Genomic DNA, 18607 nt, shown 5'->3' on the forward strand with positions numbered 1-18607 from the left:
CCATCAGCGTCCTTGTGACAAACACTCCTGGAGTGTGACTGGCCCTCTGCCTGGACACACAATGGGAAACTCGTGGGATGGCTCCCCTGGGCTGGATACAGCCTTGCATTGGCTTTTCTGGAGAGCCCACAATCATTTTCCCTGGAAGAACGAGAGGCTGGGCCAGTTCGCCTGCACTTTGTTAGGGCTGAGAACGATAAGATGCTTCCAGAGCGTTGCATTACAATAGCTCAGCCTTCAGTTCATGGATTTATCTTCCTCTGCCCTAGATAAAACTCCATTCCTTGGACAAATTAGGTCTGCTTGTCATTCAACACTCTACCTAATGGTCTCAGCTGTGTGTTTCTGCAGTTACTGAAGCTGGAGCATTCCACAGATAGTTCTCATTGATTTGAGAAGTGAGCCAGAAATCCAGTTGTATTTTATCCAAAATGACAATAGGGCAAGTTAATGATTTAATTAGAATTATCAGGACCCTTAAATTTTAAAGGACAGGTTTCAGCAAAGAATGATAACATTTTTAAAGGGATATGTAACACAACCTGGTGATTTATAAACAGCAAGTGTCTTGTGAAGTGAGGCACTAAACATTTTCTTCCTTAGTTTAGGGAGGCTGATACTGACATGGGCTTAGTTTATGAATCTCCAATGTCATGTTATCAAGACCATCATATGCTTTTCAGAAGGTAACACTCACTATCTAAATCCATCCATGGCATTTTCAAACTGCAGAGACAACTTGAGATATGGATGGCATCATTTGATAAGGTATCCAAAAAGCTGGGTTGTTTCTGATGGACACAGCTTGAAGAAGGAGGCACAGCCCCTGAGAGGGGCTGGGAGCTGTCTGTACGCTGTGGTGACCACCAAACAACTTCACTGCACAGCTTGTTTAACCATGTGGATGAAGTCAAGACCTTACACCTGCTGTCAATGAGAAGATTTTTGTGCTGAGCTGAGCACAAAGAGTGTAAAATGGGTTAGTCACTCACTTTATTTATTCACTTTGATATCCAGTGATGGCTGGGCCTGCTGGATGAATACAAATCCTGCTGAAAGCATGTAAATATTCTCCTTTACTTCACTAGGCTCTCAATACAATCTAACATACAAACCATAAAGGCTCCGTGGATGAAGGATGCTTTGGAAATGTCAGGAATGACTCTTACCCCATGCTGTTTACCCTAAATGGGACAGGCAGAATGAAACCTGGGTAGTTGGGCCAACTGAAATTGTCTACAAAGTGATCAGCAAAGCTGCAGGTCACTGACAGGCCACATCAGCAATGAGAAAGGAAAAACCATCTTCTCCTGGGACAGGACCCTCTCCTCATGTCAGGAGAATAGCTGGAGACCACAGCCACAATTTTTGGGAAAGGCTGAAGGACAAAAATCTAAGTCTTGGATTTTCAATTTTCCTCTTAATAAAGAGTACATAGAGGTACAAAGAAACATAGAACAAGCTAATTCAATGCTGGCAATGATGAATTTGCTTTACAGAACTGTCCTTAAAAACTGAATAGCTCAAAACTGATCACAGGAAGTAACTGGTGCAAAAATACCCACACAATAAATTGTTCTGCACCCTACTTTTTCTTCACGGAGGCTTTAGGTCATTAGGCAATTTCTCAGCTGTCTCAGGTAAAAAAAGTTTCATTTGGAGAAAAGAAAGATAATTTTCTAATTTTGAACAAACAGATTTTTTGCATTTCAGTACTTCTGAACACACTGACCTCAATTCCCTAGTGAGAGCTTCAGGCAGAATACAGAAGTTAAAACTACTGATCTAATCCAATCCAATCCATTTTTGCTTTTAGGAAACATTTATAAAAGCAGAGAAAGAAGCTGACTTCTTCAAGGGGAAAAATAGTCTGGAGAAAGAGCAGAAAATACATCCATCCTATTTTAGCTTAGAATACTTTCTCTTTGGTATCATTTTGACTCTCTGCCCAGAAGCCTCAACATAAGCCTCTTGATTGCAAAAGTCACAAGAGAATCAAGTGTTTGAAGAAGGTTATTTAAAAAAGAGAGATGTTCCCTACTGCATTTTGGGTCATAGTATAACGTATTAAATTCACCCCCATAAAGTTTTACTAAGTTTAAATATGGATTTTTACATTTGGAAAAATGTTGCTTGCAAACAAAGTTTTAAAAAAACGGAGAGGGAGAAGAATGATGAACGTAGTATAACCACAGGAAAGCAGAGGTGTTTCCTCTTTCACTGTTCTTAATTAAAATAAAATTTTAAAAACCCACTGAAACTGAGAAGGATTTGTTTATTCCTCTGCTTTCATCAGGGCTGGTGGCTCTGAGAAATGAAAGGAGGACATGGGGCCCTGCTCACACCCCTTCATTCTGGGCACCCTGGCTAAGCTGCAATTCTCAAGCCCAAGGTGAGCAGCATCTCCCTGGGGTGGTCCTGTCCCTACCCATGGGTGACAAAGGAGCTGTCCTGTGACCTAAAACCTGCTTTGGACTAGGAAGTACCTTTTCTTGCACCTTTCCTCCCAGTACCATCCGGTCTGTGCAGCCCCTTGGCACAGTCTTGGTCCCTGAAGGACTCTGCCCTCTCTTCCCAAATGCTGCAGGACTCAGGAATGTGCAGGAAACCTTACACTTTTCAAACTCTCCTGGGGAGGCTGTAGAGGCTCAAGGAAATTATCTATAACACATCAGGTCAACAGTGCCAGTATTTCCTTTTTGCTCCAAGATAATTTTTGCACTAAAATGCACCTCAGCATCTTGCAGACAGCTACTGAGGCTGCTTCGTCTCTGAAGAGTCACACTGGAGGCATTTAGGAAGTTACTGCACCCACATAAATACTCTCACTCTCCCTGACACTGTCCCCACAGCAACCTTGGGCTTTGTCACCTCCTTCCCAGTCCATTACAGCCACCTCAACCAACAGGTCTGAACTGAGCCAACTGATGGACAGTTTACCTTTATTCTGCAGCTCCTGATAACCTTCAAGGGACAATGAATAACCTTAAACAGCATCCCAAATTAGTCCTCAAAGAGTGAGTCTCATTCTTTTGCAGTTCTCCTGAGCTGCCCCAGATGGAGCTGAATTCCCTGGCCTCCAGCATTCACGTGGGTTTGATTCTTACAACCCCGTTCCTGATCTTTTGTTCCCTTCTATTGGGTATTTCAAAGTTGTGTTAACAGCACCAGCTTCAACTCTTATCAGGCCTCTAAAGAGCTGGGCCAGCAGCTGAATACCATGGAAGAAGGGACACATCTTCTGAAATCACTGTGGCACTCTTGTCCCAGGACTGGCATGGGTACCTGCCCTGAACCGCAACAGACTCAGCACATGGTAAATCCCTGTGCCTACATTTAATGTCTCCAGAGAGAGATCTCACAGGGAATCTCTCATGTGTAATATCTGAGTCAGGCTAATCTAATTTGCTAACCAAATGGCAAAAACTCTCCATGACAGAGTCTTTCATCCTTGCAAAAAACCACAGAGAACAAACTTTGGAATGACCCCAACTGGCAAAACCTGACTTGAATAGGGAGTTTATTTTACATTTTAATTTTCTATTTTGTTCTGCTTGCAGTTAAAATAAATGGTATAGAGCTGGTTTATAAAAACACTACCAAACAAAAAAACTCTTTACCCAACAGTACTGCTCAATATTTAGAGTTCTGCAGGGACCAGTATACATAGAGGGATTTTAATTTTCCATGGCCTGTAAGCGTTATAATCTCCATCAACTGTGTGCACTCTGGGACCATGACTAACACCAGTGCTTGAACTCTGACTGGTTGTTGGCTTCTTTCTTCTGTCTTTAACACTGTTTTGAAACTCACACTTAATCCAATAATTTGCAGGAATAAAGAAGTTTTTACAGCAAACGGCTCCTCTCAAGTCTAACCCACAGGTCTGTTACAGGACAATGTGTCAATAAATCAGAGGTGTCTGTGAGTCCATGCAACTGCTATGAATGACCACAACTCATCTTAGGGACAAAGGCTTTACTTATTAAGAGAAATTATAGAGATTAAAAGGTAACACCAGGACTGTCTTCATGGGTTTGACTACCAGCAGTCCTTTCATAGCATCCATGTCAAATATTCCACTACATCTTGCTTGTTAATTCCTTGTTTATCATGTGTGCTGTGTCTCAACATTTCAGGAATAGTTATAATCACTGATTTCTCTAGGAACCTCTAAAGTCATGAGTTCTCCACCTTTTCTAATTCACATTCCCCATCTTTAAAGACATATTCCTACCCAAGTTGCTTTCTCCCCTCACTTTTCAGGGCAAAGCTGACCAGAATGAACAGCTCTGGCAGCTTTGGTATGACACAGTCTTGTGTTTCAGTACTGCCACACCAACCACTCTGGTATGTCCTGCTCAGTCATGCTAAAACAATGCTGCATTTTCTAGGTCTGAGTTAACTGGGACACCAAAGGGGTTTTATCCTATGTTGAGGCTCCACTTGCTTGCCCAGCTGTTCTGCTGAGAAACAAGTGACCCACAGAGGCCTGTGCAACCCAAGATAGTGATGGCAAGATAAAAATGTCTGAGAGACCTCTGCCCCAATCTGCAGACTGACCTTACTTTGTCTCAATCCTCTCTGGAAGTCACACAGCTCTCCTTGATTTGCATTTGCTATCATGGACTGCTATCATGATTTAATTCTTTCACTGGCAAGAAACATACAATAGTGTGGCTGTCAAATTTACACAGGTTTGCCCCAAGTGAGTCACTGCGCCTGAGACTGGAATCTGGGAATACTGATCCCAAAAAAAGGAGATGTTGGAGATGACATCCAAAGACCAAGTTTTCATAGAATTAACTGGAAAGGAGAAAGAGGAATCTCAGTTTGCCATGAAGCATCAAACTGGTCTGGAAAGCAGATTTTTGCTCCCTTGAGAGTTTTTAATAGCTTTGGATAACTAAGATAAACAGAGACTGAAGGGCTGTATGAGACACACACAGAATTATTGAATTATGACATGTTTGAGAGGTTATTTACTTTACAGAGTATTTACATAAGGTCCACTTCCTCTTCATATATATGCTCAAACATTACAAAGATTCCCCCTCCACCCTTAATGAGGAGTCTGCATTCAACAGCCCCAAACATCCAGAATTAAGCTTTTTTCAAGAACATCCCTTGGAAAGTTTTCCAGGCAGTCCATTCCTTGTTCCTAGTAACAAGCAATAGGACAAGAGGAAACAGCCTCAAGTGGCACTGGGGGAGGTTTGGATTGGACATTAGGAAAAATTTATTCATCAGAAGGGCTGTCAAGCATTGGAACAGGCTGCTCAGAGAAGTGTTGGAGACACCATCCCAGGAGGTATTTAAAAGATGTGTGGATGTGGTGCTTGGGCACACGGTTTAGCTGTGGACTTGGCAGTGCTGGCTTAGCAGTTAACTCAATGATCTTGGAGGTCTTTTTGGACCTAAACCATTCTATGGTTCCCCAGAGCCTGAGCAAAACCAGGGAAATTCCACTCTCTCACCAGGCAAATGAGGCACGTGTGGAAAGAAAACACAGGGCATTAAAAGGAAGAGGGGAAAGAGGGATCAGAATATGAAGTGATGACTGGGATATTGCTATTGAAGCAGCTGATTTTTCCTCAATTCTCTGGCCCATCTGGAACAATTCCGCTCACCTGAGAAGTGTCATGGTTGAATATCACAGCATTCAGGTCTCCACAGTTGTAGTGCTTGATGAGATCCTCAGTGGTGTAAGGGGCCTGCAAACTCCCTGCTCGAAGGCTTTCGTGTTGGAGCAGAGTCTGGTTTAGAGCAAACAGCACCTGCAGAAACATAGGCAGGAAAAGAGAGAAAAAGTTAAAGACAGTAGGAATCAAAACAACAGAGACTAAAGGACAAAACTTTGAAAGACTTTCCTGCACCTGAAGTCTATTCCCTTTATCCATTCTGGCCCACAGTAACAAGGGATGATCTTTAGGCATTCCCAAGAGGAAAAGCATCAGGTGCAAGACCCCATAATATTCTCCATGGAATATAACTTCACAACAGATACATATTGCTCAGAGGTCAGAGTCTCAAAACTCTTGGGCTCTCTGTGCTGGTTAATTTACTCCGTGACAGACCCTGGAATGGAAACTCCCCTAAATGAGGAAAAGTCTAGTGCCTCTGGCTGTTTTCTGTATCCTAGCTTAAATCCAAAGCCCAAACTCAGCTGACAGGTTTTTGAGAAAAAATTCAAAATCTTCTGAACTTCTGAAATCAAAGGTGTTGTATTGGAACTTTGTGCACACTTGTAATAACAGAAACTTTAGGAAATTCATTATTAGTCTCCCTCCTTTTGTCTTTCTTCCTTCACCCACCCATTTGCAAAGTGAGAACAAACAGATCTCTAACACTGTCCCAGCAGACTGGTTCAGTATCCCCAAACCAAACCTGAAAATAAGCCTAAAAAGCAGAAGCACTATTTACTGTGCCATTTTGGGTAACCGAAAAAAAAAAAAAAGTCCTTAAATATTAGATTTTTTCCCTTGAATTACCAAACAAAGCCTTAAAAAACCCAAGCAAACAAACAAAAACCCCCCACGCCTCCCCAACAAAACAACAAATAAAACCAAATAAAAAAGGACCACTACATTTCACATCAAGTACCAAAATTCTTTTCAGATTTGTGACAGACTGGGGGAGTAATAAATACCAGTTATTGGTATTTATTACAGTCTGGGCTTTACATCTTCTGCTTTCCAAGAACCTTCTGAAGAAACTTGATAAAAAGTAGATGAATAAATCAGATGAACAGCAGTGAAGGCTTTTGTCATGAACTATATAAATAAACAAACACACTTTTCCTAAAATAAAGTGGAATGTGGGGACTGTGAATTCAGACTTCTGAAAAATTACATTGATGTGTCATTTTTCATGAAAAGACTCCTGCACCCCTCAGTCTCATATTTCACCATTTTTAAGCTTTTCTCATTTATAACAGCAGTGCCCCATCCTTCCCAGAGAATAACAATCATCTCAAAATCTGAGCAAGGTAATCCCTGCTGAGCTCCAGTCTGGGACCTGAATTTTTACCTTCTTAAATTTTAGCAACTGAACCCACTTCAAGGACTGAACCCAAGAGGAGTTTAAAATCAGCAATTTACATATGCATTTGCAGGATGGAAGTTTTTCTTAGCTTAAAATTATGATTCCCATTGAAGTTTATCTGAAGGTGAAGGAGAGGAAGTTGCAAAATCTCATGTATATAAAAAAGAGTATTGGATATTTAATTATTAATAATAACATTGATAATGTTAGTAATATTAATAATAACAAAGGATCTTCAGGGCACTAACAGCCTCAATAAAAAGCTGTTACATGCTAAGTAACATACACAAATTGGGTTGAGGAAAAGCAAATGCTAGCTTTTAATTTACTTTAAAAAAAATGAAAAAGATGGTCTTTCAACTGAACCTGTTATACCTCAATTTGGCAATCAGTTCCCCATTAAGAGCAAAGCCTGAAAGATTTCCTTGCTCAGATCTAAGGGTCTCTTCAGGCTTTTCTACAAAGAGATCAAGCTTTCCCAGGACCACAGCTTGAAGTTAAGCATCTTCCTAACTTAGTTTTTCTCTAATTTTAAAAATATGCAAAAAACACAGTTTGAAAAATTTCTAACGTTTGAAAGGATCTGAGCTTTTTCTTTTTCCCCTAAGGGCTACAGCTCAAAGAGGAAATGGTTCATCCCAGGATTTCCTGGGGATTCTAAACATTTTGACTAATAAAAATAAAAGCTTAGAAAAACACTGACAGGAAAAATGAGAGCAGAGGTTTTCCCAAAATGCTTTTAGCAAAATCCTTCTCATTTTTGATTTTTTAAACAATGGAAGTTACTGGATTTTTATATACAAAAATATGTATACACACAGGCACACACACATATACAAACCACCACCAAGCCCTGAGGCAAGAGTGTGTGTTTTTTGATAAAATATTAAGAAGGCAATAAACAAATCCTTACTTACTTTACTCCCAATGCCTTTCCCCCTTCTTTTTGTTTTTCTTTTTTTTTTTTTTTTTTTTTCTTATTCTGGGGAAACCAGAGTCCTGTGCATTAATGCTGTGGGTCTTTCTCCTGTGAATAAGTTTGGAACCTACTGCATTATTTCAGTCACATTTACCGGGGGTTAGAAATCTTGAAGAAAATTGTCTATGGGCTTGTCAAAAATCAGCCTGCAGAGAAGTTCACCATACAAGTTCACTTCTTATAAGACACCAAATGAGAGAGAATGAGTTATTTTGCAGTTTTTGGCAGATGGCCCCCCATTATTTCATTGGTGCCAGGACATTAATTTCCCTGCTTTCTGCCTCAGAGCAGCTTTGGGACCCAGAGGTGATGCTGGCCACCAGCTGAACCCATCCAGCACGCTGCTGTCACTGTGGGGAGCTCAGCACTGGATTCAAACTTCTGCCCCAAAAGCTACTCCAGAGATTTTATTGTAGGAGGAAAGTTAAAATCAGAAATTTTAACAGTTGGACATGCTAAAGGAAAACTGTAATTAACCAATTTCTAGAGAAGCCATAACCACCATGGATTTTGGTTGGGTGGCTCAAAACAAATTTAAAGAGAAGTGGGGTCTCATCACAGTTGCCTGCTTCCTGGCTGGACTTGTAGACCATTTCCTTCAGAGTCAGGTTAAAGCCAGCTTAAAACCCGAATTTATTTTTCCTTACTGTTCAGATAATGCCACAAAAACAACGCTGTTTCCTTCCCTTCTCTCTATCTTAATATCACTGACCCCACGACCCCCAGGCTAATCCTCTATCTGAGTTAAATCTCCCAGAGCTGGCTGAGATTACTGAACAACTGATGAGTTCAAAATAAACACACTTAGAGTGACTGCCTATACACAGTCCCACCTAATAAACAGAGCAGACAGGATTTGTTCTGAGAAGCCACGGGAAGTTATGACTTTGGCTCTTGGGAAACACATTTTATTCACACAATTTATGGTGCTCACCCTGGTGTGCTTTGAAGACATTTTTGCATGTCTGTCTCTGGCCCCACTACTTGTGACTGACCAACCTTTTAGTCCGGGTGGTGTCATTGCCCCAACACAGAGATTTTATTTGGAGACACCAGCTCAGCCCTCAGGGCAGTCCTGTTTTACTGTCAGTGGGAGTGGGTCCCACTAGTCCTACACAGTCCCAGGGACCACTGGTCCAGACATTTTTGGAGTTGTTTTGCTCAGCCTTCAGACCTCTCAGGGGCTGGACCAGTGAAGACCTTCACTAACAGCTTTACTGATCACTTTGACACTCACACAATATTCCCCTTCTCTGTGCTTCTGGATTATAGATCCAGGAGTCACACAAGAACAGAAGGAATGGGTTACAAAAGCACACCTCCCATATAAATCAACTTGAATGTTTATGGTGTTTAACTTTCACCTTCAAAAAGACAGAGGATTATAAAACCTCCAAAGCACATACAAAGCAAGTAGACAAAACTGCAGTGAGTCCTAAGGTCTTGAGGCTCTAGGCACTGCCCAGAACAGATGGTATGAGCAGTTGTCCTTGGGACAGTTTGAATATTGTTCTGCAAACACATTGGTGAGGTTGGAGGTTTGATTTTATGTGATAATTTAATGAGAGTTGTTTTTTAGGGATGTAAACCTAATCTACAGAAACAGATCTAGAGAACCACTGCCACCTTTCTCAAGAGAGAGAAGTGAATAAATGTGTGTTTGGAAAAAATTTTTCTAGTGAAAAACTGAACTTGGGTTTGGGAGAAAAGCTAGATGAAAATGCCATTTGTTCCAAGGTACTCTCACAACCAGTCACATATAGTTTTTTTTGTGCCAGGCCAGCAGCTTCAAACTGGGCTTTTGAAAGCTCCTGAAGGCAAGCACCATGTTAGTGCTGTATGTGATAGCTAGGGAGGAGAAATCACAGCCTCTGTGCCAGAGAGATTTCTCCTTGCCCGTGTTCTGTACATTTGTCTCTATCTGAAGAGCATAAGAAGGCCTGGGACACAAAAACCAAGCTAACCCTCATCAAATACATCATCATTCCTGGTTACATCAGCGGTGAACAGGTGGACCTGTCCACCTGTGGAATCAAGTGGAAAGGCTGCCAGGTCCACCTCTTCGAATTTTCTAACTACAGCCCCAAATAATGCCACAATGAAAAAAAAAAAAGCTTTGTGGGAACATCTAATAAGCAACTGTAAAATAAGACAAGGAAACCTTATTAACAGATAAAATGCTTGAGTGGTCCTAAACCTTCCTATGAAATATATTGCTAATAAAACAGACAAAAAATTCAGGAATTACAACACAAGAAACACATTTTTTGTTAAGCTTAAGACAAATTGGAGCTGTGTTCTTCTGGTGTATTTGCTATACAGGAGACTTGAAGATGAAAGGCAACCCTAGGAAAAATCTCAGGCCAAGCTTTGCATTCACAGGACTCCAGTAGCTGGAATTACAGGATGACCCCTGCACAGACCCATGATTAATAACAATACCACAAAAACAAGTACTTAAATTTCACACTATGATGTCAGCTCTTGAGCAGGCAACTTATTGTTTTCCTTTGCTCTCTCTTTTGGACACGTGCCACCACAATGCAAACACTAAATAAGCATTACTGGAAGTGTTTGAGTGACTATATCCTGTCAGTGCCAAGATTGCAATTCCAGAAAAGAAATACCCACTCTCCTACTTGGTTCAAAACAAACTGCGATATAAATATTGAGATATATACAGTTCTGCAGGGGTTCTCCTTTCTTAGTTATCCTAATCTCTGATCAAACAGAAAATCAAATATACAGTTTCAGGTCAAAATAGTTACTTGGGGGAAAAAAAAAATAGAAGAAAGAAAAATACAAGTCCCTGATTTTCCAGATTAATGAAAAGCAATAAAAGTGCTTGCCCAAATCTGTTCAGTTCCATTGGTTTCCAGAAGACGGGTTTCCCTTTTCCTTGAATCTCTTGTGCTATTGCTAGGAATTAGTGAGCTGTGAAACTCACCTAATGAGGTCAGCATCAGGAAATAGCTCTGGAAAAACAGGTCCTGGGGGATCTACTAAAGGACTCCCCCAGTGTCCAAAAGAAATCCTGGATGCATTGGCACATTGTACAGCCGTGGCTGTGGGAGGAACGTGCCCAGCTTTGTTGTTGTTTTTCCTATAAAGGGACAGCTAAGGAAAGTGAAACTATTAACTCATCCACTGGAATTTCTACTCCCAAACCGTGCTCCCTGTTAAAGCGCTCATAAAAGCCTTTCGGCTAGTTAGTTCCATATGTTCCCCAAATCCGCAGTTATTGCTTCTGAAAGGCAGGAGTAGTTAACAGTCTGCGGCTTGGCACTGACCAGGGAGACCCAGGGACCTTGCTTTCCCCCTCCCTTTCAAACTGCCAATTAACCAGTTTAATAAACCAGCTTGAATCTGACTGAGGTGCTTGGAGAAACCCCAAACCACCACCCATCCCAGAGCTCAGCCACAGTGACAGTGACACAGGGGTACGGCCCAGGGCAGAGCAGTCACACTACTGATGTCCAGCCACTGGACTAAGATTGGTTTTCTTGATGCTGGGAAAGCTGCAGGGACCTCGAGGCCCCAGTTTTCAGCCCCTTATGCCCAAAGCCCCAGCTGAAGCTGACTCCAACAGCTTGACTTCAGCCTCCTGCTTTTTCTCCTAATGCAAACATCCCACGATGAACTTGCACAGGTGAAGCTAATTTTGTTTTTTTTATTTTATTTTTTGCTGTGTTTTGATTGAATCAAAAACCAACAGAAAATTTCTATACATCAAACACTGCAGAGTACATGAGAACCCCATTCTCTCAGCCTTAAGTCCCCCCAAACCAGAAAAGGAGTCTCCTAGTTGATGACATCCCCTGGGCTGACCCTACTGCACTATTGCTTCTGCTCCAAGTTCCTCTCTTCAGTAGGGCTGGGGCAGGCACAGGGTTCAGTGAAACCTTGGAGAGCAGCAGTTTGGGGGTCTGGTGGGTTATGTGATAAAACAGGCAAGACAGCAACAGTTTGGGCTCTTAGATTCATGTCTTCTCTTGCACAAGATCATTAAGACATGAAGACATGGAATTGATTTCTGTCCTGAAAGCACTTTTAAAACTTATACTACAATACACTATAAATACCACACCCACTCTAAATAGGTCAATAAAATCCAAATAAAGGTCTTAAGTATGTAACCTGAAGTCAGCAGCAGCTGCAGCAAAGGCAGTGTTGGAATGAGAGTAAAATCTGAAAACTTTTCTTCTAGTGGCAGTGACCTCTGTTACTTGCTAAAGGTACTGAGAGACCAGATTAACACAGAAGAAAGGAAAAGAGCTTTGGGGAAAGAGCTTTGATATGGAATTTCCATCCTTTCCCCTTTTGTGAACCACCACACTGATGGAAGGATGTTTCAATGCACTCACCACACCATCAGCAGGCTCTCTTTTGCCAGTAACTCAGCTTGATGTCCAACCAGTCACAGTGTGAGTGAGCAGTGACTCTGCAGGATAACTGCTTTGGTCAATGCCCACATTCAAACTTAGGGAAATAAATTAAGAAACAGCAAGAAGACAGATTTGCATTTTAATCAGAACTGAAACTCTGGAAGGGACAGAATTACTTCTGTTAAATTTGCAATCTAAATAAAGGATTTGTGTGGATTTTGTATGCAGGATTTACTTCCATCCAGTACTTCTGCATGGGTCTTGTTTCTCAGCTGTGCTAAACTCAGCAGATTAACTTCCATGAGCAAACCTATCTAAAAGGCTAAATATTTTCACCAAATGAGTTTCACTCTGCTCAGTCTTATTCTGCAAATGGTTTTAAATGAAGTGCAACCAGTTCCAGTTACCAACACCCTGCCCAGCAGTGATGGCTTGCAGGTCCAAGTGTCACTGTTTAGACTTCTGCACTGAGTCTTAGATCTTGTAAATAAAAAAGACTCAGTAAGATCAGTTCATACTTCTGGCATGAGAGAGCACTCTTCCCTCTTGAAGGAATATTGAACTCAGAGTGGGTCTAAAGCATATGCCTCCTTCCTACAACTCACCTCAGCTATTCAGTTATGTGACTTAAAGAAAGGACATACTAGACAACAAAATACTGCATATGAAATGCTGACCAGTAACTTAAAAATCCCATATTAGTTTGAATCAAGTCAGACATGATGGTGTAACTTGCTTCAGCTTCTTTCTTTACACCCTTCATGTTAATTTGTGACAAAGCAGTAACAGGTCTTCCAGGGCTGAGTAGCTGGCAACTGGGTTTGATTTTAAACAACTAATAAAAGGTATCAGAAAGACCATTGCGAGGGTAAAAGGTGGAGTGCTGAATTGGTGTAAATGGACCCAACTCCATGAAGAGAAAGGAGATGGACCATGTGATACTGGATGTCTAAAGCAGCAGCCCTGGATCATGTGAAACCCACAGGCACAGAGGAAGGCAGAGACATTTCTCACCCAGACAAAGCAGGCAGTGTTCCAGTGGGACACAATGGACAGGGCCCTGCTTCCTATCTGCTGCTGCCCATCTGCTGCTGCCCTGGGCTGGCTGCCAGCCTGGCTCCTTCCTGCACACCTCTGGGTCCCCACAGCTTCCCCCTGTGCCACCACCCCAGCAAGCCTTGCTTGGCCTCTAGCTCCACTGTGTCATTCCTGTTCTGGGGGTATCTCATCACTCACTAATAAAGAGCAAACCCCCTGTATTCAGAAAGCCCAAATGCTGCCTCAGTGTCAGGTAACCCTACCCCACACACCCCTCATGTAACACAGGAGCTCTGTGGGCACTGAAGTTTGTGGGGAGGTTTCTGGAGAAGAGCAGTGTTCCAGCAGAGGTGCCGCAGCGTCTGCAGCACGTTGTTCAAAGGTGTCACTGAAACAAGAACAGTCGGCTCAGATAAGCCCAACATCCCCAAAAGTGTCTGGTAGCAGATACTTTGGGAAAGCACGTAAGAAATGAGGTGAGCAGAGCATGAACTTTTCTCAGACAACACTTCCCATCTTCTGGAAATCTGCCAGTTGGGGACCTTGTGGATGAAAATACCTCCTATCACTCCTTCCCACCCACCTCCCTGCTCCCCATGCCTTCACCTCAAAATTTTCCCCATGCTTGGTTGCACCACTCTCCTGAGGAGCAGCCATCTGCCTGCTCTACGCAGAGAGGAGCGCTCAGCCTGCTGCTTTGCTCAGCAATTTCACTCCCAAATGGAAGCCTGGCAGGATGCCCGAAGGGCAGCGCCCACGATCACTTTTCTTCACCTTAAATGGGCACATTGTCCCTTCACCTTCAGAGGGGGCACATGAAATCCTTCCCAAGAACCTGAAACCACGTTTGCGCTCGGCTCACAAGTAAAATTGTTACCGGGCCCTTCTGGGGTTTCGATTTTTCTTTTTTTGTCTCCACTGTAACAGAAGGAATGTGGGAACATGCCCTGAGTGGAGCGGACCAGTTGGCCCTGGTGACGAGTGAGCTGCAATGAAAGGGGCACCCTCATGGAGAAAAGCAAAGCTCTGGGGTGGTTTGGGGAACTCCCAGCTTTAGACACCCAGCCTGAGACTTTTTTTTAAAAAAGTCTACTTTCATGATATGCTAAGCATCCACCCACTGAAAAATGCAACCTGTCCTGGGTATATTTAATTTGGGGTTTATTCATATTACTGCTTCATTTTGAACTGTTGCTTTTTAATTACCAGCTGAAGCTACATAGTAAAACGGACTAGCCCCACAGGCATGTTTTTCTTTCTATTATATTACAGTGAGGCAGCAGATTAACTCCTTCAGCCATCCCAGCTTAACACCTCGCGATGCCAGCACGGCCCCTTTCCAAACTGCTGCTCCTGCAGCAGGAATGGCTGGAGGGGACACAGATCCTTCTGTCCTGGATTTCCAAATCCCAGCCTGGGGTATCAGCACAAGCAGGTGCCAATTTCAATATACATCTATCCTGGAGAGTAAATCACAGCCCATCAGGAAGGGAGCCAGATGGAGCTGCAACTTCTGGCCAAGGACAAACACTTTGGGGCAACAACTGTCTCAGCTTTCTAGTCTCCACATGAGCACCACTGAGTTAGCAGCTGTAGAAAAGGGAATGTTTCCTAAGCCTGAAGGAGGCTGAATCTTCATGAGGTCCAGCAGGGAAAGGCAAAAAAAAAAAAAAGAAATTACAATTCTAAACAGCATAAGAAATGAAAAACTTCAAGAGAAAGCAGGGAGCTGAACTCATCAGGGATAAACAGTTGTTTTGAACTGTTGTTTTTTCTTGTAGCTTAACATTATCTCAAGATGAAATAATTTTATTATGCAAGATGTTTCTGCCACTGGGGTACATAGTGACCATGCATGGAGCACCCCATGTCTCTTAAGAAGCACAGGGCTTGGTCTGGCAGCTGCTCTCTCTGGGTCTTCCCCACCTGGAGCAAACCTATGCCCTTAACCAGGACAGATGATGGGACCCCATCTGTGCCAGCTGCTACAGGGCACAGAGGTCCCTGGGTGGCCTTACCAGGACAGCCCCTCTTTCTCCTGGGAATCCATAGTTATATCCTCAGGGTCAGGGTTCCAGTGCAGACCTTGTAAAGCACAGGTGATGAGCAGTGCTGACCCCTTGTGCTGCCTCCCTCCACCAGAGCTGCTGCATCAAAGCATGAAAATGGCTGAAGCTGGTGCTCCCCTCCAGAGTGTTGCAGCCCTGGTACAGTCTACATAAAAATTACTCAAAATTCAGTTAGCCAGGGAAAGAAGGTGACCTACCCATCAAATCACAGCAGCTCAAATTTCTAATATCATCTACTTGCAGCCAAGCACTTGCCTTCAAATTAAGCAGAGGCCAAGAATAATTACTTACTATTCACTGAGATATTTACATCAATTATTCAGCAAATAAATTCAGCTAACAAATAGCTTCAAGGAAACCGCAATCTATTCACAGTCAAGTTGCCAAGCCAGAAGAAAATTATAAAATTAATTATTTGAAACAAACTTCTCTGTTAGCTTTCAAAGTCAGAATGATAAATTCAGACACTTTATTTTCTACTATACATTGGCTTCCTCAATCTAATGCTCCTGTTTATGAATTATGGGAGGTTATAGCTGTCTCTTGAAAGATAACTACAATTATATTTTTATTATCATTGGAACTAAAAGATCTTTTTGCTTCAAGGTTTTTTAAGCCTAGCCTTAACAGTCTCCATTCCAGTCAGAGAACACCTATGAAATCAGCTACCAGTGATGATATGCTGCTAAATAACAAAGTAGAGTGTTCTCAGATTCTTCCTCTCCTGGACAGAGCCAGGAACCAGATGCTGCTGCAAAATATTCATTTAAATTGGCAAATTCTGAAGAAAGCACTTCATTCAAGTAACACTTTTATTTGATTTTTTTTTCTTCCAACTAAGAAAGGATGTAGAAGAATTCTGGCACCATTCTGGTCTATGCACATAAGCAGCAGAGAGAATACCTGATAGAGATCTGCCTCAGGTTCACCTTCTGCCCCTTTGGCTGCATCTCCTCACTCCTTACATTCTCTCACAGAATTTGAGCCAAAAAAACTCCTTCTTTCCCCCCCCGTCTTTTTTTCCTTTCCTGTTTAATACTGATGCTCTGTAAATACACCCACAACTAAGCAATTACATGCTGCCAACCCCTGAAACACTCCATAAACGTCCAACAGGTTTTTCCCTCCCCAGCTGTGCTTCACCCGGGAGATTCCCAGAAATCCTGCAGCCACTGAAGGCATTGAACATGGGGACACAACTCAGACAAGTCCTAAAGACCTCAAAGGGAGAAAAAGCAACTCCCAAAAGCAAATGTCTTTCCTCTTGCCCAGGAATAATATGGATGGATAACAGCCTTTTGCACAATCATGACAGTGGGGCTGAAATCAGAGGCTTCAGTCCACTATTCAACCTCAGGACAGAAGGGAAGATGTCCAAGGAGAAATCCCAAAGCAGTGGTGTGGGTACTGAGCAGAGCACAGAGGATTGCTTCCAGGTTTGACTTCACTTGCTAAGGCCGACTCAAGCCAGTTCAAGGAGGCTCATCTGGTGTAATTTAGCATGGTCCTGATGAGTGACACCCATTGAAATCCTGCCCACACGTCCCAGAGGAGGAGATGGGGATGGTGCAGGGGGTAGGAAATTACATCCTCCAAAACCTGTGGGGGATCAGCTTATTTTGAAGATAATATCTGATCTGCATTTCTTCCCTGCTCTGGGTCTTTTTACCTTCCATAAACCAGGTAGGATGGGGGTGGCTTTATAGGCCAATTTCTTTGCAGATGGGAGTTGATCAGATTAACTTACCCCAACCATCCTTTATTACTTCACTTGGCAGGGAATTTTGCCCTGTGTTTATATTTTGTGCACGTGCAGCTATGCTTTCCATTTAATTGTTCCTCAAATTTAAAATATAACTATAAAATTCTAAGAAACAGCTTGGATTTTGAGTAGCAAATGTTGTGGACCACTTAGAGATGAGGTGAAGCTCTGGAATTATTCAGTGAAGGCAAAAACAATGAACACATCTGAGAAAAATGTCAGAGAGTTTATATAGAGAGGGAAAAATTGAATAGATTGCAAAAGAAGTTGCTCAGGAAACATGCCTTTACTGAGCTCTGGTAACTAGAACTTACTGGATTCAAAGCATTAGGATACAAACATTACTAAGACAAAGACTTTGTGGAGTCTTGTTTAAATTGCAAATTCTGACTCTTTTTTTTCTGATGGGGTGACCTCTCCTCTTTGCTTTTAGGAAGCTAAATTACACTTTAGTTTGCCTGTTTTCATCACATTTTGCTTTGGGCACAAATGACCGCGAGCTCTGCTCTTTCTATGCTGATAGAAACTGAAAAGGGATTAACCAAAGAGCAATAAACTATTCCCTCCAAATTGTTAGCTCTACATTTTCCTATTAGTGTCTACCCACAGTGACTTGAAACTTAGCAATGCTGGTTTTCTCCAGAGCTGTCAGCTGAAATAAGCTGGTTCTGTTCCTCGCAGGCTGCATTTGCCAGAGATCTTTCTGCTTTCAAAACACGCCGCCTCCACCAAACACAGCAAGACTGTTGCCCTTTTCAGAATTTCCCACAGGTACACCGCAATGTTAAAGAGGGAACAAAACCAGCATGGCATTTTTCAAGCTATTCTCATGGGACTGCTTTGTACACAAGAATGTCAGAGTGAAGGCAAGCCTCGTGCAGAGCTCTGAAGGTAGATGGATGAGTGTACAAGCCAGAGACTTGCAAAGATTACAGACCAGAGCTATTAAAGTCTTGAGAGGAGGGGAAGGATTCCTGATGCAAGAAGATAGTAGGATCTGAAAAGATCCACAAAATCCCTTAAATTACAATGGAAGTTGCTCAAGAAAAGCAATCCCATTGTCTTCTCTTTGGACTTTTCATAAGAGCATTGGGAATGGCAGAGCAGATGTGCTGTAGCACGGAATGAAAGCTCCAGCCCAGCCCTGGACTTCTTAAGGCCCTTTTGCCAGCCTCTTCTCTAATAAATTTAGATGCTCTGGCACCTCAAAGTTTCCAGATGATACTGCAAGCCAACTGCAGAGGACTGACTTAAGTGCCCTTGCCTCTGTTACACTGCCTGACCAAGAGACCAACTCCAAGCTGGCACTGGCATTCTGCAGAAATGGGCC

The 18607-nt window shown here is 42.5% G+C and overlaps 1 protein-coding gene across 1 annotated transcript in view; it reads right to left on the bottom strand.

Annotated features, from left to right (window-relative positions):
• TRABD2B (TraB domain containing 2B) overlaps positions 1-18607 on the bottom strand; it is a 258325-nt gene that overhangs the window by 111613 nt on the left and 128105 nt on the right. Inside the window, exon 3 of the mRNA XM_058030443.1 lies at positions 5631-5777. Within this exon, the coding sequence (XP_057886426.1) occupies positions 5631-5777 (147 nt within the window). The remainder of the gene's footprint in view (positions 1-5630; positions 5778-18607) is intronic.

This window comes from Melospiza georgiana, chromosome 9, assembly GCF_028018845.1.
Source record: "Melospiza georgiana isolate bMelGeo1 chromosome 9, bMelGeo1.pri, whole genome shotgun sequence".
In the NCBI taxonomy this organism is placed as follows: domain Eukaryota; kingdom Metazoa; phylum Chordata; class Aves; order Passeriformes; family Passerellidae; genus Melospiza; species Melospiza georgiana.